Here is a 22,007-nt window from a genome sequence, read left to right as displayed (position 1 = left end):
AAGTTCTAGGTGTTTTTGTTAATATATCTTATTTTGCCTTGTTCAAAAAAAATTAATTTCTAGGTATAGATTTGTTTTACTTTTATCTTGAACTTTTGATTTTAAAAAATGTATATTTAATCCATATTAAAAAAAATTAAATTTTAATAAATGAGCTTTTAATAGTGTTAAAAATGTCTGTAAAAAATATGAAATAAAACATGCATGCAAATTCTTTTTGTAGGAACCAAATAACAACTACAAAAAGCATCTTATTTTTGACAAAACAAAAGCATATGAAATTGTGTTGTTAGCATATTCTTTAAGAAGCGTGATAACAACACATTCATTAACGCACATTTTTTTATCAATTAAAATTAGAGAACCATAAGTAAGTCATTATGTTTGGTCTAATGGGGAGGGTTTGAGCAATATGCATGAGATCTTAGATTCAATCCTCATTATGTTCATTGATGGTCTTGGTCTAGCGTTGACGGCTATATATACTCCTCTCATGCAGAGGAGTCAGATAGATTCTACTCCTTTCCTAAAACTTCTGCTTCACACTCTTAATAACTTGAGCGTCGAAGCACCTGCAACTACAAAACTCCCCTCCCATTCATCGGAACGGAAGAGGGGCACCACCGGACAAAGGTTGACTCCGATCAAGTAAGATAAGAAATTATATGTCATAAACCATTTCTAATTTTTTTTTAATATATATCGCATATAATATACTATGTGTGTGCAACGGGGTGGGATGGGAATAATTTTTGCCTTTCTCGTCTTCAAGCTCGGTGGAGTTCGAATTTTCCCGTACTTATTTCGATATTCAATGGGATGAAAAAATAGAATTGTGGTTTCATATTCGATGGAATTCAGGTATCCCGTTCCGTTCATCTTTGCATGAACTTGAACTTTATTTTGTTATGTTTTTATTAAAAAGAAAAGAAAAAAAAAGAAGTAAACTATTTGTAAAAAGGGCTCACCTTATAATTGAAGAATAAACAAATAAATAAAATTGAAGGGTTCTTGAGACGCCTAAGTCAGGACAACGAGTGATCATAAGTGCACAAAGCATGAATAGACAATGAGCGGCTCTTGATAACTTTCGGTTAAAATAGGGCTCATGAACGAACCAAATTCAAATCGGAACGAAAGGGATCCTGAGACGGTGCAAGTGTACGGGACTACACAGTTGAAGGAAGACTTATAAGAATTGTTTTGCTCAACTTATATTAACCACATGCATTTTCTTTTTGTAGCACATTCCGAAAGAACTACACAATTAATGTGCTTCACTTGGACACTCTTTGAATGGGTGAACTTATGGGTAGTTTCTAGAAAGGTGCAAGTGAGGACAAAACACTCTGAAAAAACTCATCTTGGTTTGTGGCGACAACCAACAATTATTAAAAGTAGTCTCATGTTACAAATGGTATCAAAGTAGACCTCTCCTAGTACAAGGTAGTTCGAGGATTAACCAGGACGAAGCGACAATTAAATTTCAATTATTTCTTAAAATGAATTGGTAAATTTGAAATCCCCAAATTCTTGTAGGAACAAATTCAATCTTTCACCTGAGCAATATTTAAATTTTTATTTTATAAAGCTCCCAAGAAAAAACTACTTTAAGCTATGGACTTGGGTCAGCCCTGATTGATCCTACAATGAGTCAAAGCTTATTTGTCAAAATGAACGAAATAAACACCGTGCAAAGGTAATAAAGGCACCATCTAGTAGGACATACATTCCCCATCCGTATCAATCATATGTGTTGGGTGAAGAGCAAAGACAATGCCTGAGCCGGGGACAGAGAACCAAAATACGTCGCACATGACTAACATCAAGTGGTCAAATATAGGTAAATTCTAATGTGGACTACTTCATCAAGTGGTCAATGGTGGACCAGTCATGAATAACATTATAACGAATACGAATTTTATAAAATCCACCGTTGGATTGAAAGTTTATATCATATAGATCATCCATAGAAAAATTTAGAAAAATTGAAAATCATTTGATATGTTATCGAGACACATCAAGATTAACGGTTTATTAAATAACGTAAATCTTGATGGGTCTCAATAATATATCAAATATTTTTCAAAAAATTTTAAAAAATTTATGGATGATCTATACGATATAAACTTTCAATCAAACAGTAAATTTCGTAAAATTCATATTCAGTAGATCACTTGTCCACGGTGGACTACTTGTGAAGATGGTCCACCGTAGCATTAGCCCTCAAATATACGTGAATAACATTTATATTGTTAAATGACGAGAAAAAAATATTAAAGAGGAGGTGATTTCGTATTAAAAATAAAATAAAAAATTTCCAAAATCACCTCTTCTTAATTAGAGTAGGGCCCCGGCTATTCTCTGACCATTGTCGGTCAATCAATAATAATACTATATATTTTTTTTAAAAAAATAGTTGTTAATTACTATTTTGAATGATTGTGTAAGAAGAAATGTTTCACTAGGGGTTAAATGAAAAACTTATCATAATCGAGGCCTTACAATATTATGTTGTATAAATAAATTGTAATGCTCTTATAAAGTCTAAATACATTATTATTATTGTGTTAAAAAAATACATTATTATTATTATTATTATTATTATTATTATATAACCCACTTGGGGTTGGTCTAGTGGTGTTGGTTTGGGTTCCCCCTAGTGCTAATTTCAGTGGGCTAAGTCTATACAGAGCAAAAGATTCTGACTTTAAGTCACAACAAAGGAAACTATAGAAGTTCTCTGAATGGACCTTGGTATTAAATATCACTGCAATAACATGTAAGCAAAATATTGCAATAAGATTTTAGCCCCCCGTGACCCTATATCAGGCATTTAGTGAAAATTTAATTCAAGACACTGGTATAATGCTTAACATGGTTAACACTTAGTTTACTTTAAAAAGTCTATAACTAAATACACTGACTTGGCTAAGAAATTTGTTGAAGGGCCTAAAATCTAACCTTCATATTTGCTTTGTTTTATTTAACACATAGGGTCAACTTTTATTTGGAGAGAAAATAGGGTAAACTTATGCATCAGTCTAATGTGAAATTATATAATTCAATAAAGAACATTGCTTCAAGAAATTGAATTCATCTTGATAGTTTGCATAATGGAGGATAAGACTGACTAGCTAGGCTGCCACATTGGGGGTTCTTCTCCTGTTGAGCATCATAATCTTTAGGTAGTTTGAAGCTTTGAGCATCATTTTCAGTTATGGATGCAAATTCACACCCCAATTAGTGACAGAGTCAGAAGCAATGTAGAACTTGAACCTATAAATGTTTTCAATAAGCAAAACAAATTCATTAATGTCAAAGAACTACACTTCAGTACAAGGTAGGTGAATCAAAGTTTATAATAAAATTACAATTACAACTTTATGGACATTACATAGTGCAAAAAGAGAACAAATCAATGATCTTTCAACAAGACAAAAAAAGAATAAACATCCAGTACAACAAACAATGATCTTTCAACAAGCCAATAGAGAAGCTCCTTAATAGACCAATATATACAGCATCATTAAAGTCCAGCATTACACTAGCAGACTGTGCAGCAACTCTGTCTACTTATTATGATCACAAGTACTTTTTACCGATATACTTGTACTAATGAGCAATTAGCAAATTAGCATCGTGAATGCCTCCTCGTGAGTGCCTCCTCTTTACGAATATTGTCCATTTGCATTTTATCGTCGTATTGTATCTATATCCTACTATGTACCAAGGCTTGGCATATACTGAAACTACCCGTGGGAAAGAGAGGCAAGTGCGTTGCTTTCGCACACCAAAATTGTATTTAAGGCAATGTACTGACAGCAAGAAGAATCCCCAAAGGAATAACATACGACCTAAAGGAAGTTGCTGCTGCTTTTTGGGTGAGCTGATTTTCTATTTTGTTGTGATGCCGTGTGCTGTGTTGGCTAAACTGATGCTGCTTTAATTGGGTTATAGGGACATGCTGTTATATGTCTGCTGACGCTGAAGTACGGTTTCGCTGGGGTGGAGTCATAGGACACAGGAATACTTGTCCCTTGATCATATGCGACCGGAGCTACATTGGGCAAGGAGTTTATACTGAACAAGGGATAATACCATTGTACTAATATTTCCTCAGAGAGTGAATTGATTGCTTCTTCATTATCCACCACTTCCTATTTCCACTCCTTGCAAGTTGCAATCCCCCTATAAACAAAAGCATTTCACACACACATATCTGTAGCAGCCAAAGAAGCTCACCCAAAAACAGGTTCCTAATGTCATGGACAGCATAGAAGTACTCCCAGACCGAAACTAGAATGCATTACCCAAATGTAATAGCAAAAACTAGCCTCTGGAAATTCCTTAGTCGAGACAGCATCACCGATGATAGGGGATGCAGAAACGAAAAATGAAACTTTTGAAATTCACAGCTTTCAAAACCCACCATATAGTTTTTTTAAGTTGCCAAGTAAATGGATTAAAAATCATGCCTTTCAAGCTCCTCAACTATTGCACCAACCTCAACACAATGTGATTGAAAGTTTGAAACACCACCTTTGTTTTAGCTTTCCATATTGACCAGATAACCAAAAACATTTATTTATGAATTCTGCCACTCAAAATCATATCTGCAAATTGCAAAAAGTATTCTCTGCCAACGTGATGAGCAACATGCTCATCCTCACAATTGCATCAGGGCAAAGGTGAGAATCGCGAGTCATTCGTGACTAATAATCCCTTTCTTGATAAGATGAAGTGCATGATTTAATTAATAAAGATTAGTGAGTGCCTATGATAAATGGATTTAAGTATTTAACGATTACCTTTGGTAAAGATTATTTATAGCAACTGCACAAAAGAGGACACCTTTAGCAGGACTGCTTAGTACATAGCTTTTGATTTACCACATTGAGTTTTTTATTATAGCATTTCACGATATATGCAGACTTCACTGAATAAAAGCTCGATGCCTCTGCCCTTCAAACTCCCATCAATTACATTCACTTAAGTTATTCTCCACTATATCTTTGAGTTTATGCAAAAGCTCATATTGCCACTGAAAAAGTCTCCTGCTCCGACGCAAATCCACTTCTACTTGATGCAATCTCACACAACTGATGAATGATGAAAAGAATATACCATTATAGAACTTGAACTAATTTTTTAGCAACGTCCATGTCACAAGAAAAACCAGTCACAAAAGTTGCAACATTACACAGTCACTTTATAAGAATCAGGAATAGAACTTTTGATTTGAAACAAATTCATAAATGACAAAAAAACAAAGATTATTTCAGTAACTATATTAAGCATGTTTTCATGTTAAGCAAAACCAACCACTTCCTAATTTCACTCCTTGCAATTCCACTGTATAAGCATAAGCATTTCACATACACATAAAAGAAGATCACCTAAAAACAAGTCTCTACTATCCTAGGTTATGGACAACATGGAAGTACTCTAACACTAGTAGTAGAATACATTTACCCTCAAACATAAGCAAGATAAAATATATCACAAATGCAATTGCAGAAACTGGCCTCCAGAAATTCCTTAGTCAAGCCAGCTTTCAAAAGAACAATCGTCACGATTTTCAACAGGATCACCAACAATAGGGCAGAAACTAAAAATGAAACTTTTGCAATTCATAGCTTTCAAAAGAACAACCATCATGATTTGAGTTTAACAAATACACCCATACTACCAAAAACCGTTCTTTATAAATCCAGACACTCATATCTGCAAATTGCAAGAAGTGTTGTCCGCCAAAATTATGCATAACTAAATCAACCCCAAACCATTAAGAAATTCTTATGAAGTCTTAGAAGATAAGAAAATACAGCATTCAAAGAACAAATGAGTAACAGACTCATCCTCGCTAATCCCCCAAGGCAAAGATGAGAATTGGAACTAATAACCCCACTCTTGATAAGGATTCTGTTTTGTAACATTAATTTACATTAATTTTATATTCTCTACACATCTTTAAGTTTCTGCAAATGCTCTTCTTCCCACTGAAAAATCCTCCCCATAGGATGCAATTTTATCACTCCCACGAATGACAGAAAGAAACAATATGCTAACATATAGAACTTCAATACAAGGTGTTCCAAAGTTCAAAGAGATTGAATTAAAAGCTCATGTATAGACAATAAAAACATACAAACCAGTTAAGATAGCCTTGAGGACTGAGTTGCTAAAACAAAAGACTTCCGGTACAATCAAACTAATAAGATCTTTCAACAAGACCAAAGTGAAACTCCTTCATTAACTAATATGGACAACATCATCAAAAGTATGCATTACACTTACAGACTATGCATTGCAGTAAATATGTATAACTTTTTCATATGGTAGGTCAAAATACTGTAATTTAATCGGAAGAGACAAGAAGTTGTCGTCAAGTGTATACAAAATAGTATATGGGGAAATTTTGTAATTAAGCTTTGTGGAAATTGGCATCGCTGCATCAAGGCTTGTTATTGGCCTCCCATGTCTATTTTCATTAGACCATATGTGTACTAATGATTTAAGGGGTAATATAGTATCAGCTATGTAACTTTAGTAATGATTCAACAGAAGCAGAGAAATTGAAAGAATAAACTTTTTGGCTTCACAGTTATTTTATACATAAACGCTCTTATTGATCAATAAAATAAACCAAATTCACAATAAACCTAGACAATATCACAAATCTAGATGACAGAAAATTGAAACTTTTATTGATTATTAACTTTCAAGAAATAACAGAACAAACATCCATCCATATCAAAGTAAACATAATTAACATAGAGAAAGAAGTATATATTTGATCAACTTATATATCGCGGGCGGCACCACCACGGAGCCTGAGAACAAGGTGAAGTGTAGATTCTTTCTGAATATTATAATCAGCAAGAGTTCATCCATCCTCAAGCTGTTTACCGGCAAAGATCAATCGCTGTTGATCAGGTGGAATCCCCTCCTTATCCTGAATCTTGGCCTTCACATTATCAATAGTATCAGAACTCTCCACCTCAAGAGTAATCGTCTTCCCCGTCAACGTCTTCACAAAAATCTGCATTCCACCGCGCAACCTAAGAACCAAATGTAGCGTAGACTCTTTCTGGATATTATAATCCGCAAGAGTCCTCCCATCTTCCAATTGCTTCCCTGCAAAGATCAATCGCTGCTGATCAGGAGGAATTCCTTCCTTGTCTTGGATTTTGGCTTTGACGTTGTCGATGGTATCGGAGGATTCTACCTCTAGGGTTATGGTTTTGCCGGTTAGGGTTTTCACGAAGATCTGCATGGTGATGATGATGAATTTGATATGATGATTAACACGAGAAAGAAAAGAGAGAGGTTTGATTTGATTTGATTTTCGAATTTTGTTTTGAGACTTGAATGAGGAGTTTGATGATGAATTAAGGAGATGGGGTTGTTGATTTATTTATAACTAGAACATCGATCCTTGCACCGCACGGGTCTGATTAGCTCTAAGATATATAATGATTAAATAAGACATGATAATTCCAATAATGTAAGGTATATGAAAAAAATTGAGTAACATTAAACGATAGTTCAACAATAATTTTGAATAAATATTCATACAAAGAAAATTATGTTATATTACGGAAGACTTCCTTATAGACCACATTCGAAGTCTTAGTCGTATCTTCACCGTCGTCATCGATGATCAATATTTTTAATCCTTTTCTAGAAGTAACTTTCGAAATTGCAACATACAACTGACCATGTGAAAACACTGGTGACGGAAGATATATCTCAACATGCTTTAAAATTGTCTCTGACTCCTATTAATAGTCATCACAAAAGAAATCATTATAGGAAATTGTCTCCGTTGAAATTTAAAAGAATTCTCACGTCAGATGGTGTCAGAGAAAATCTAGGTATGAAAACCTGATCACCAATATTACTTCCTGAAATAATTTTTCCTTCAAGAGCACGTTTTCCCAATCTCGTAATAATAAGTCTTGTTCCATTGCATAATCCTAATTTTTTATTCAAATTCCTTAATAGCATAACTGAAACTCCAACTTAAAAAATTTGGGAGTATGAACATCATCCACTGTTTGACCGTCTACATTTTGTGTGAGTGGAGTATCATAACTCAAATATGTTTTTTTTTCACCAGGAATTAAATCCAACATATAATCATTTATTGTGTCGACTATTGAATTTTTAGGAGATAGTATAGCTCTATTTTGAAAATATGTTATATCGTTTGTGTTTTGTAAAAGTTGGGGATAGGTGCTTTCAACGATAGAAGCAAGAGGATCACCTGAATTTGGAATCAATAAATCTGATGGAATGTCAAGTTCTAAATCATCGTCGTTGAAATCTCCAATTTCTCCATCGCCAACACCCAAAACCCATTCAAAAAACAATCTTCTTTGTTAAACGTTTGCACTCGAAGCACCACCAAGAAGCCTCATGTTTTTACTCAATGTTAAAACTTCACAAAAATTTCAAAGAACCGAATAATTAATAGTAGCATGAATAACTTCTGGCCTTGTACCTTTGGGTATTACTGGTAGAATTTGTCTAAAATCTCCGCAAAAAACAACAATTTTTCCACCGAAGGGAATGTGTTTATTTTTTTCATCAACAGACTTAAGAATATCTTTTAAAGTTCGATCAACAGCTTCGAAACAATGTTTGTGCATCATTGGTGCTTCATCCCATATAATGAGCTTTGCTTTTTGTATTAATAGCGTCAAAGGGCTTTTAGGAACTATGGTACATGTTGAAAACTCGTCAACATTTAGATAATACAAAACCTTGAATGTGTTGTTCTACCACCTTGAATGTGCTGTACTTGAGGCAACTGTTAAAACTATCTCACTTTTTGAGCGTAATGCGGCTGACATGGCCCTCTAAATAAATGTCTTCTCTGTACCGCCATAACCATAAAGAAAAAACACACCAGGTTTGTTTTCGTTAACTCTTGTCATGATTGTGTCATATACTTTACGTTGCTCTGAAGTCATAGTTGACATCAATCTAACATGTTCCTCAGCTAATGATTGTCTGTTTTAATTCAATTCGTCGTGTATTAAACTATTTGGTATATCAGGAACTAATGATGTGTCTGCTCTAGGCATTGGAGAATAATATTTTAAACTCTTCCCGCAACTATGTAACATCATCTCAATATCTGCTAGTGCGTGTTGTATCAATTGATCATCGGTTAATATTAAATCTGCAATGTTAAAATCAAAATAATGAATGTGATTAGTGACATGACTATGGTTGTGTTTGGTTGTATTGCAAAAAAAATTGATTTAGCAGAATTGAGTTTGATAGATTTGATTTTGGTTAAAAGTGAGTTAAACAGAATTGATTTATGTTTGGATACATTAAAGTAAAAATAAAGGGTATTTATAAAAAATATCAATTCTTTTTCCATTTTTTTTTTGACAAAATTCTTTTTCCAATTTTAAAAAACTACAATTTAATAAACTGCATAATAAATAATTTAAAAAGTGATATAAGCAAGGTTACATGAGACATTAAAATGTGAAAGATGTTTTTTATTAATAGATTTCAATATTGTTGAAGGTGTTATAGCATGAGAATATATATATAGCTTTCCAAATCACACGTGTTAATAACTTTCCAAATCTCACATGATAATTATTCTCTAAATTTATGATCCGGTAGAAAAAAAACATTGATCAGGAAAGACGTAAAAATATTTCGTGATGAATAATATAGTCAACAGTAATTTTGATATGATATACTTTTAAAATTGATGGTGCTTATTAATTATTGCACATAATTTTTATCATAATTGGTATACTTGCCATAGTGGTTGGAAATATTGCTTTGCACCGAAGGGTTGTAGGTTCGAATCCTAGTCAAAACAAAATTGTGTTATTTTTTAATAAAAATTGCAAGATAAAATGGAGGGAAAACAGGAAAAACAAATTAGGGTTTAGGGTTTGCTTGTGTATACAAGCTTATAATATAAAAGATAATGAGTTAATAGAAGAATCTAGAACAATGAACTGAGGAGGAGGAGGAGGATACGCGATTTTTTTATCAAATTACTCCTGGAAAAACAAAATAATACCAAACTACCCTTTTTTTTGAAAGAAGTATATTTATACAATGACAAAAATAAAAATAATCATTTATAATCTTCTTTGATTTTTTTTTGTTAATTAAATTGTCTTGGGTTACGATGTTATTACTTGTTGGTATGAAGTTTTTATTATTGTTTATTGATGACTATTTTCCGTTAGCGAACATGTCGAACACAAAAAATGTGAGCACTATATAAGATATCTAAATTTCTTACCACTTAAATCAATTTGTTATTTATAATTTTAATTAAAATATTTAAATAAAATTTTAAAAAAAAATGGAAAAAAAAAAGTAGAGGCCAATAACTTAAAAAAAGGAAGATAAAATACAATTAGTTTTTGTTTTCAAAAATCAGACATTGCATTTTTATTTTTTGTACAACATCACATATTGTTAATTAACAAGGTTATTTTTGTCTATTTCAACAAAGTTTGGTCTTTGCCTATGATTTCCATTCAATTTAGAGAGTAAAGCAATATCTTGTGGGTCTCACTTATAATTTTTTTCCCTTTCTCTTTTGCATGATATCAAACGACGGAAAGTGGATCTATCCATCCACTTTCTTTCCTTCTTGGTTTCTTTCCACAAAATCAAACAATGTGTTCACGTCATACCCAACCTTTATACTTCCACCAAATGTTTTAAGAACTGGAGGTCGAAATGGTGTGGCCACCAGTTCCAAGGTCAATCGGTTGGATCGTTTCAACCGTTATTGAACCATTTAAATTGAAATGTTCATATAATTTTTCTATTTCATGGTCAATTATAAAATAAAAACTTTTTCCTTTTGTAACAAAGCACAGAATAACAAAGTAACAAAATACTAATACATAAATTGATAACAAATACTTAGACATAAATTTAAAGTACATAAATTCATATCAAATACTTATTAAAAAAAATTAAACAATAATTTTTAAAATATCACCAAAATAATAGTAATAATTTTAAAAAAATAAAAATAATGGATTATACTAATATAATTAAAATTGTAGTAATAATTTATTTTCTATTCCATCTAAATCTCTCCAATTTAGGGGGAAAAGTGATTGTAGGACCCCTATATTCTCTCTCATCCTCTCTTAACAACTTAATCAAATAAATAAAATTTAAAATATTACCTGATTTAGCTTATATCTCCTTCTTTCCAAAAACATGCAACCAAATATACCCTAAAATAAAATAGTTGAATCCATCTTTCTCAAAAAAAAAAGAGTTGAATCCATTGATAATACAATAATTTAAATCAAACCTTTATGGAATTATTTTTCGGTGCGGCTTGATTCATTGGTAGGAAAGAAGGTGTGTGTGTGAGGGGATTTTAACGCTGTCAAGCACATTGATGAAAGACGGTCGGTTAGGGACGGGCATCGATCCTTGGATCATATCCCTTTTAATCGATTTATTGAAGATAATTCTCTGATTGATCTTCCCTTAATTGGACGTAAGTTTACTTGGTTCAAAGGGGACGGTGTTTCGATGAGTCTTCTTGATAGGTTTCTTTTATCTGAGGAGTGGTGCTTGTCTTGGCCCAATTGCAAACAAGTAGCTAAGTTACGGGGGTTGTCTGACCATTGCCCTCTGGTCTTGTCTGCGAATGAGGAAGATTGGGGACCTCGTCCGTCGAGGATGCTTAAGTGTTGGAAGGATATTCCCGGTTACAATGCGTTTGTCAGAGAAAAGTGGAACTCGTTTCAGGTTGATGGCTGGGGTAGTTATGTCCTCAAGGAAAAACTTAAGATGATTAAGGTGGCTCTGAGAGATTGGCACTTGGCTCATGCTCAAAATATTCCTAGTCGCGTTGATTCTTTGAAGTTTAGGCTGTCTGCTCTTGATGAGAAGGGGGAGGAAGATGATCTTTCTGAGGCGGAGTTAACCGAGCTTCATGGGGTTTCGTAGTGATATCCATTCGCTATCTAAGCTACATGCAAGCATTAGTTGGCAACAATCTTGGTCGTTGTGGCTCAAGGAAGGGGACGCTAACTCTATGTACTTTCATTCGATTTTGGCGAGTCGCCGTCGTAGGAATGCTATATCCGTTATTCAGGTTGATGGTGTTACGTTGGAGGGGGTGATTCCGATTAGGCAGGCGGTGTTTTCGCATTTTGAGTCTCACTTTAAGGCATCTAATGTGGAGAGGCCGGGGGTTGAAGACCTTCAATTTAAGCAGTTGAATCAGGTGGAGGTTGGAGGTTTAATCGAACCCTTTACGGAGGCTGAGGTGAAACAAGCTGTGTGGGATTGTGACAGTTATAAAAGTCCGGGTCCCGACGGAATTAATTTTGGTTTTATCAAAGATTTCTGGGTCGAGATGAGAGGTGACGTTATGCGTTTCCTTTTGGACTTTCATCGGAACGGCAGGTTGACTAAAGGTATTAATGCTACGTTCATTGCTATGATTCCCAAAAAGGATAGTCCTCAATGGTTGAACGACTTTCGGCCTATTTCGATTGTGGGAAGCCTTTATAAAATTTTGGCGAAGGTTTTAGCTAATAGGTTGCGGCAAGTGATTGGCAGTGTAATATCTGAGTCCCAGACTGCGTTTGTGAAGAATAGACAAATTCTTGATGGTATTCTAATTGCAAACGAGATAGTGAATGAGGCGCGTAAGTCTAAAAAAGATCTTATGTTATTTAAGGTAGATTTTGAGAAAGCTTATGATTCGGTGGATTGGGGTATCTTGATGACGTTATGGGGAGAATGTCGTTTCCAACTTTGTGGAGAAAGTGGATTAGAGAATGTGTCTGCACGACTACAACTTCTGTGTTAGTTAATGGTAGTCCGACTGATGAATTTCCTCTTCGGCGAGGTCTTCGGCAAGGTGACCCGCTTTCTCCTTTCCTTTTTCTTCTGGCGGTTGAGGGTCTCAATGTGCTTATGGAAGCGATGGTAGCGCGTAATTTGTTTACGAGATATAGTATTGGTGGTCAGGAGTCGATCAGGGTGTCACATCTTCAGTTCGCTGATGATACTCTCTTGTTGCGGGTTAAAAGTTGGGCAAATGTTCGAGCTCTTCGGGCTGTTTTAGTGTTGTTTGAGACTATGTCGGGGTTGAAGGTAAACTTTAATAAGATCTTATTGGTTGGCGTTAATATCCCTGATTCTTGGTTAGGCGAAGCTGCGTCTGTCTTGTGTTGTAAAGTGGGAAAGATTCCTTTCCTTTACTTGGGTCTTCAGATTGGGGGTGATCCGCGGCGCTTGGTGTTTTGGGAATCGGTGTTGTCTCGCATAAAGAATAGATTGTCTGCGTGGAAAAGTCGCTTCTTGTCGTTTGGTGGTCGTCTGGTTTTGTTAAAGTCTGTCTTGACTTCTTTACCTGTCTATGCTCTTTCTTTCTTCAAGGTTCCCTCAGGTATCATTTCCTCTATTGAATCTCTTTTCATTAATTTTTTTTTTGGGGGGGGGGGGGGGGTGGGGGTGTGAGGATTCTAGGAAAATCTCTTGGGTTAGTTGGAAAGACATTTGTTTGCGTAAGGAGTATGGAGGTTTGGGGGTTAGACAGTTGCGTGAGTTCAACCTGGCGTTGCTGGGTAAGTGGTGTTGGAGGATGCTGGTGGACAGAGAGGGCCTGTGGTTTAGAGTTTTGGCAGCTCGGTATGGGGTTGAGGATGGTAGACTTTGCGAGGGAGATCAGCGAGGATCAGTGTGGTGGAGGGAGATAGTACGTATTAGAGAGGGTGAGGGTGAGTTAGGTGGTAGGTGGTTTGGGGAGCATGTTATGAGGAGGGTAGGGGATGGTTCAGATACTCTTTTTTGGACCGATCCTTAGTTGAATGGGATCTCGTTGAGGGAGCGGTTTGGTCGCCTTTTTGCGTTGGCTGAGACCAAATCACGCTCGGTCGCAGAGATGTTTGCTTTAGGGTAGGGGGCAGATGGAGAGGCATGGGTGTGGCGGAGGCGGTTGAGGGCGTGGGAGGAGGAGTTGTTGAGGGAGTGTCAGTTTTTACTTCTTGACATTTCTTTGCAGGATCAGACTTTGGACAGGTGGCAGTGGCGCCCAGATCCTGATGCAGGATATACGGTTGATGGAGGTTATCAGATTCTTACTCATCAGTCTTATGTTGCTTTACATGATGCGGAAAACCTTATTTGGCACCCTCAGGTTCCGTTGAAGGTTTCCATCTTTGCGTGGCGCTTATTGCGGGATAGGTTGCCCACGGGAGCCAATCTGGTCACTCGTGGTGTTTTGTCTTCTACCGTTGATTCTTGTGTGTTTGGTTGTGGTGTGGCTGAGTCGGCCCATCATTTATTTTTATCTTGTAGCATTGCTGGCTCTCTTTGGGATTTAGGTCGTGCGTGGGTTGGCATTTCTCCGATGGATTTTACTCCTTTGCGTGATCATTTTGTCCAGTTTACAGCTTCCGCAGGTGTTTCTCGAGCGCGAAGGTCTTTTCTACAGCTTCTTTGGCTAGTTTGTGTTTGGGTGATATGGACAGAGAGAAATCATCGTTTGTTCAAAGGCTCAACAGACACACCTCATCTTTTGTTGGATAAGATCAAGCTTTTCTCCTTTAGGTGGTTGAAGTCGACGAGTATTACGTTAGCTTCGAACTACCATAGCTGATGGTCTAGTCCATTGTTGTGTTTGGGTCTTGTATGATTTGATTGTGTTTGCATCTCTATGACTCTATTGTAAACTTTTTTAGTCTACCTCGGTACGTCTTGTGCTGGGGAGGCTGTTTGTGTTAATATATTCCATTTTGGGCTTCTTCAAAAAAAAAAATTGAGCCACATCTCATCTTTCCTTTGGTTCATCTTCCCTTTTAAGATCTTTGCTGCTTTTAACCCTTTTTCTTTCTGCTTCTCCAAATTTAATTAGTGACTTTGTGTAAATCAACCCTATTACTATTTGCAATATCAAAGAAAGTAAAATTGAGCACATAATTAAACCATTATATTCACATAATTTTTTCCAACCATCCTCAACATAGGAAAGTTCATGTAGTCCAATTCTCATGTCAACATAGGTGCATGAATTTTTTAGAATTCTAACTACATTGATACAAATTAATGAATCTTCCAATGCTTCGTCAGTGATGACACCGGTAATTCATGAAATTAGAGAAACTCATTCATCCATATATGATAATCACTAGCTAGAGTTGTAACACATATTATACATTATACCGGCCAACATCGCGTGATAAGCTTTTCAAGATGGATATGTCCTATTTAACTGCAAGAGTGAGAAATTAAATCAAAATGTAGAATCTATAAAGAAGCATAGAAATAGAATCACTTAAAAAACAAATAACCAACATTAATAAAATTATGTATCTACACCAGGTAAAACAATAGTCCACTTGTCATTCACCTTAATAGCAATCTTCCAAAGTTATTTGTCGTTGAGAATGTCTTTAAGCAAAGTTGTTATTCTATCCATTGACCTGTATGCAGATTTGTTTGACATAAAACATGAATTAAACAAATGATCTGCAGCTTTGGACATGAATGTAAGAGTTTGAAAAATGTAATCTTGGTTGTGAAATTCCTTTCATTGTTGAAGTTGATCCTCTTTCCTTGGAGCTTTAATTGAAAAAAAAAATGAAACTTAAAATAATGGAAACAAAGGAAGAAGTAAAAACCATAGTTGATGGTGTATTGTTATCTTGCTTCAGAAAGTTGGTTCTTTGTTGAAGTTGCAACTTTTTCCATTGAGCTGGTAGAATATTTCATTGACAAACGACATCAATAAAAAACAATGGAAAGTAGATAACAATGATCTGAAGCGATGAAAAAACAATGGAAACAAAAGTTATCTAAAGCGTTGATTCTAGCATGTAGCTTCAACCCTTGAGTAAGAATATTGTTACATTGGTTGAGAAATGTTTGTCTTTGTTGAAGATGATTTGTTTCCCTTAGAGTTGTTTGCATATTCATTTACAAAAAAAATTATTCAAAAACCATGTAAACATAAAAATCATTATAAACCACAAAAGAATGACATCTGAAACATTGATTCTAGAGTTGTTGTTCAACGTAACAGTTTGAAAAATGTTACCTTGGCTAAGCAACTTGCTTCTTTGTTGAAGTTGTTACCTAGGAGCTTTATTTTTGAAAAAAAAAATCAAGTTTGTAATCATCAAGGTTGTCAAAACCGGACCGAACCGGCCGGTCGAACCGGTCGAACAGTGAACCGACCCTATATCCGGTCCGGTTAGTGCTAAAAACCGTTGTGCAAACCAACCGGAACAAAACCGTTTGAACCGGCACCGAACCGGAACAAAACTGGTGAACCGGCCGATCTAACGGTTCAACGGTCTGATTTTTTTTATCAAATCAAGATTCAAAACACGTCTTTTCAGTTTTTTTTTTTAATAAAACATATCATTTCTATACCAGAAAAAAATTAAACAATGAATTCATTGTGAAAAAAAATAAAATAAGAAGAAGAATAAAACAGATCAAAATAATATTGTTTTGAATCTCAAAAGAAAGAGAAGAAGAGAAGAAAATGGTATGTTCTTTGAGTTCTTCTTAAGAATCTTGTTGTAGAATAAAGAGATGAGATAAAACTTAGTGTATTATGGTAACCCATATGCATAGAGAAACAAAGTTGTCAACAGATGAAAGAAGATTCAGAAAAGAAAAAAAAAACTGATATGTTGCAACTTGCAAAGCGGCGGCGGCTGATCATCATGCAAGAAAGGGAAGACTAGGGTTTTTTACTTTTCTGGGATAAAAAAGATTTCTTATATATATATATATATATATATATATATATATATATATATATATATATATATATATATATATATATATGTCTTTACAATATATACTACATTGGGCTTATTGGTAAAGATGTTTTCTTTTTTATATAAGCCCACATTCATTTTTTTCTTTCAAATAAACAAAATTTATAATGATTGATGATTTCATAATTTATTTTAAATATAGTCCTTTTTTTTACGCATATAAGTTTTTTTTTTTTTTACAAACACATATAAGTTTTTTTTATCTTATAAAAAAAACATATAAGTTTTAATAATTATGTATTTTTTACTATTTTATATATTATTTAAAAATAAAAATATATATTTAATAAAAAATGGTCCGACCCGATTGAACCCCGGTCCGACCAATTGAACCTTGAACCAGTGAGTGCGCCGGTTCAATGGTCGGTCCGGTTCTGATTACCTTGGTAATCATACATTTTGTTACCATAATCTCAATACTTTGAGTGTTATAAAACATTAATGAAGTTTTTACCTTGTTTGAGGAACTTATTTCATTGTTGTTCATGTTTGAGGTTTGTAGATTGTTCTTTCTTTGGTGAAAGTGAGGTGAGAAGAAGAGAAAGAGAGAAGAGAAACCGTGAGAGTGAAAAAATGAGTGTTGAGAATAAGGATAATGAGTTGAAAAAGTAGGAAAAGTAATTATGTGACATTTTCACATAAGACAAAACTCAATCTTTAAATTTTCTTTGTAATTGAAAGAATCATTAGCTTAGATGACTTGGTCCTATCTTAATGATATCTTTCGTTTTCCCTCACAAAAACTCATATGACTTAGATGGCTCGGTTACTATTCAAAAAGTTGTGTACTTTCAATTCAGTTACCTTATTTTTGGACATCAAATACCCCTAAATGGGACACATGGCAACTTATGAAGTGAGAGCAGTTACAATCTTTAACCAACATCTAATTTTCTTATGTTGTATTGATTGATTAAACCGCAAGTCTATAGAATTGAGAGAAAAAAAAATTGATCATAATCTATCTCGATTTTTTTTAATAAAAATAATCCATCTCGATTTTACTTAGCTGCTTTCCCCCTTAATTATTTTATACAATGAAGGTCTTTATTATAGATTTAATACATTTGTCATGGTACTTTATATGTACAGTAAGTGTAAAATTATTTTACTTGCGCCACATTATATATTGACACATAATGTATTATGGAGAGGATGTCGTTCCCAACACCGTGGAGGAAGTGGATTAGAGAGTGCGTGGTAGGGCTACGACGTCTGTTCTCGTTAATGGTAGTCCTACTGGCGAATTTCCTCTTGAAAGGGGTCTTCGACAGGGAGACCCTCTATCTCCTTCCTTTTTCTGTTGGCAGCTGAGGGTCTGAATGTGTTGATGGAGGCTATGGTTTCGAGAAATTTATTTATAGGGTATAGAATTGGGGAGAGTGATCCTACTTCGGTGTCGCATCTCCAATTTGCCGATGATACTCTGCTGATGGGGGCGAGGAGTTGGGCTAATGTTTGGGCTTTGAGGGCTGTCTTGGTGCTGTTTGAGACTATGTCTGGCTTGAAGGTTAATTTTAACAAGAGTATGTTGGTTGGGGTTAATATTCCTGATTCCTGGTTAGTCGAGGCTGCGTCGGCTCTGTGTTGTAAAGTGGGAAAAATCCCTTTCCTTTATGTCTTCCTATTGGGGGCGATTCGATGCGTCTAGCTTTTTGGGAACCAGTGTTAGCTCGTTTAAAGAATAGGTTATTTGGGTGGAAGAGTTGTTTTCTTTCTTTTGGCGGTAGTCTGGTTTTACTTAAGTCTGTCTTGACCTTGAAGTAGCAAAGTTTTTCACAAGAAAGGGGGGTTTGAATTGTGAACCTTTAAAAATTGTCCTTTTAAAAATTAGATATCAAAACATATGTTAGAATGATCTCAGAATAAATAATATAAGTTAGGAGAATGATCTTAGAACGATCTCTGAGCTGCAAACAAAACAATAAGTAATTTGTGTGTGTTTGTGTTTGCACAAAATAAATATAAGTTTAAGGGAGAGAAGAGACACAATAATTTTATCCTGGTTCACCCCTTAATAGTATGGGCTACTCCAGTCCCCACGCTCCTGTGAGATTGTCCACTAAGAGATTCTACCGATCTCAAGATACACTTCTTCTTTGATCTAATCCAAGATCACAATCTTCCAAGCTTCACTTGCTTGATCTACCTAAGTCTTCCTAGACTTTATGAGGTGTCACTCAATCAATAGTTACGTATTGAATTGAGCCAATCTTTTACAATTTTGATAATGGTTTGGATCTAAAGCTTTCTCACTTAAACTAAGTTGAAAAGCTAGTTACAATAAAATCTCTCTTTGTTCACTCAAAATGGATACTGATCCTAGTATGATATTACAATATATGGAGTGAAAGAGATCTTTAAAGAAGAGCTTGAAAACTTGTATCACAAAGACAAGTAGATTGATTGTTGTAGATTAAACTCTTGCTCTTCAATGTTGCCAAAGCCTTCCTTTTATAGTTGAACCTTGAGTCTTCAGTTCCTTGGTCCCAAAGGAAGTTTTCCAACGGCTAGTTGCTTCAAAATAGACAGCTCATGCTGATTTGTTGAGTGGATAAGCTCAGACTGTTCTTTCTCAGAACGTTCTCCTTGTTGTTCTTCATATTTTCAAACAAAAGGGCCATAATGACAGCTTGCAATGGGCTGTGGATAGTTGTTCCTTGCTTCCTCACCAAGTATATCCGTTATAGACTATTTAGGCACGTTTTGGCCAGCTGTAGATGAGCTTGCAACTTCAAAAGCAAAGGACAGTCATTCTCAGCATCATTCTGAGAGTGTTCTCTAATCTGGGCGAATTTTACACTTGATCTTCAAATGGAGAATGATGCAGAACTGTGACCAGCTGTAATGTGGAGGGAATGCAGCTGTGATGTCCTTGTGTAACTATTCACTTGTCCTTTCCATGTACTTTCTTTTCTTTATTAAAAATTAATCTCTTGGAGAATGTTCATTAAATAATGACATTGAAGGTACATGACAACTATGAGTTGAATGTGTGTTGTCTCATCCTTATTGGTCTATGTAATTCTTGTCTAAACACTCTTGATACACCTGATGAGATGATGCCTTGAGAATTTATCATGTTGCACATGCTTGATCATTAACTTTGTCCAAAGAGGAAAGTCACTTTTCTTCCAATTATTCCTTGCCTTAATTGTTCATGAACTGTTGTGATCTTGTGAGTTAAAACCAAGATAAAGTGCTTCTTTGTCTTGTATATGGTTGACTTAATGAAATAAGTGCTTTTGCATTTATTCTTGTTCATGTGGAGAATGTTTCATTTAAACCAGAGATCATTCTCAGACTGATCCTGAAGCTTCTCTTTTTGTCAATACATAATGAATATCATTGATATTAGAAGCTTAATTGTTCCTGACTAATTAAAACACTCAAGAACACTTGTTAGATAACAATGAGATCAGAATTACATTTAAAATATAATTAAGATGTTTGTTATCTTTAAAACATCAAATTGGGATTTTTGCATTTTGCCTCAACAGACCTCTCTACCCGTCTATGCTCTATCTTTCTTCAAAGCTCCGTCAGGTATCATTTCATCTATTGAATCTCTTTTAATTTTTTTTTTTTTTGGGGGGGGGGGGGGGTGAGGACTTTAGGAAAATAACTTGGGTCAACTGAAAAACTATTTGTTTACGTAAGGAGTATGGAAGTCTCGGGGTTAGGCGGTTGAGGGAGTTTAACTTGACACTTTTAGGTAAATGGTGTTGGAGGATGTTAGTGGATAGGAGGGGATGTGGTTTAGAGTGTTGTCAACTCCATATGGGGTGGATGAAGGGAGATTGTGAGATGGTGGGAGGAGGGGGTCTTTGTGGTGGCGTGAGATAGCGAGCATTAGATAGGGTGGTGGTGAGTCAGGTGGTAGTTGGTTTGGGGTCATGTTGTCAGGAGGGTGGGGGATGGAGCTGATACTTTTTTTCTGGACTGATCCTTGGTTGGATAGAGTACCTTTGTGTGAGCGGTTTGTGCGATTATATGTTTTGGCAAAGACCAAATCGCGCATAGTGGCTGAGATGTTTGAGCTAGGGTTGGGGTCAGACGGGGGGCTTGAGTGTGGCGGAGGCAGTTGCGGGCGTGGGAGGAGGAGATGTTGGGGGAGTGTCAGTTTTTACTTTATAACATTTCTTTACAGGCACAATCTTCAGACAGGTGGCAATGGCAGCCAGACCCCGATTCAGGCTACACTGTGCGGGGCGCTTATCAGTTCATGACTACTCTTGATTCAGTTACTCTGAATGACGCGGATCATCTCATTTGGCATCCTCAGGTTCCCTTGCATATCTGGTTGTGGGGAGGCAGAATCGGCTCATCACTTATTCATATCTTGCAGCACTTTTGATTCTCTTTGGGATTTAGTTCACACTTGGATTGTGCGATTTTAACCCTAAGTTTCACAATTATGCGATTTTGGCCCCCCAAGTTTAAATTGTGTGATTTTGTCCCCCAAGTTTTTCCTCTTTTGCATTTGCTAAAAATTGCTTATGTGGCATTTTCAAATTAAAAGAGATATTTTAAAAACAAATTAAAATTAAAAGATGTTTTTAAAGTAAATGACAAATTATATTTTTAAAAAGTATGTTATAAGTTTTTTTTTTTCTTTTTCCCATATGTGTAGTTTATAAAATAGTTCTGCTATAAAATACTATAGTTTACAAAAAAAAATTATGAAATAATTTTTAATTTTTCTTTTGTAAAACAATAATTATGCAACCTTTTATTAAGAAAAAATAATACATTTTTTATTTTTAAAGAATATTTTAAATTTTAATTTGTTTTAAAAATATATATTTTTAAATTATTTTAAAAATGATTTTAGTTTTAAATTAACGAGGGCTAGCAAATGCAAAAGTGAGTAAATTTGGGAGCTAAAATTGCATAATTAAAATTTGGAGAACCAAAATCACACAGTAATTGTTAAATTTACGGGGTTAAAATTGCACAACAAAAACTTGGGATCAAAATCACACAATTATGAATGTTGGGGGTCGCATTTTAAGCCTTTATTTTTTTTTTGGTAAATCAAAGGTATCATCCGCACGCAACTGCTGAGAATAATCCTCTCTAACTAATTGAGATTAATCTCTCCTAACAAATGCTTCTCGATACCCACCGAACTTTTAAGCCTTTATTTTAGTTTTTTGTTAAGAAACATTT

General features: G+C 35.0%; 1 protein-coding gene across 1 annotated transcript; it reads right to left on the bottom strand.

Moving 5' to 3' along the window:
* Positions 1-6,688: 6,688 nt before the first annotated feature.
* Positions 6,689-7,400, bottom strand: LOC123922857 (polyubiquitin). Its single transcript, XM_045975532.1, has one exon. The coding sequence runs from the start codon at positions 7,277-7,279 to the stop codon at positions 6,890-6,892; it is 390 nt and encodes a 129-aa protein (XP_045831488.1). The 5' UTR covers positions 7,280-7,400; the 3' UTR covers positions 6,689-6,889.
* Positions 7,401-22,007: the final 14,607 nt, after the last annotated feature.

This window comes from Trifolium pratense, linkage group LG1 (assembly GCF_020283565.1).
Source record: "Trifolium pratense cultivar HEN17-A07 linkage group LG1, ARS_RC_1.1, whole genome shotgun sequence".
NCBI classification, from domain to species: Eukaryota; Viridiplantae; Streptophyta; class Magnoliopsida; order Fabales; family Fabaceae; genus Trifolium; species Trifolium pratense.
The sequence above is the reverse complement of the archived record's forward strand: the minus strand, read 5'-3'. Positions and strand labels throughout refer to the sequence as shown.

Coding starts and splice junctions, on each gene's coding strand:
- LOC123922857 (XM_045975532.1), bottom strand. CDS start 7,279: ATGCAGATCTTCGTGAAAACCCTAACCGGCAAAACCATAACCCTAGAG.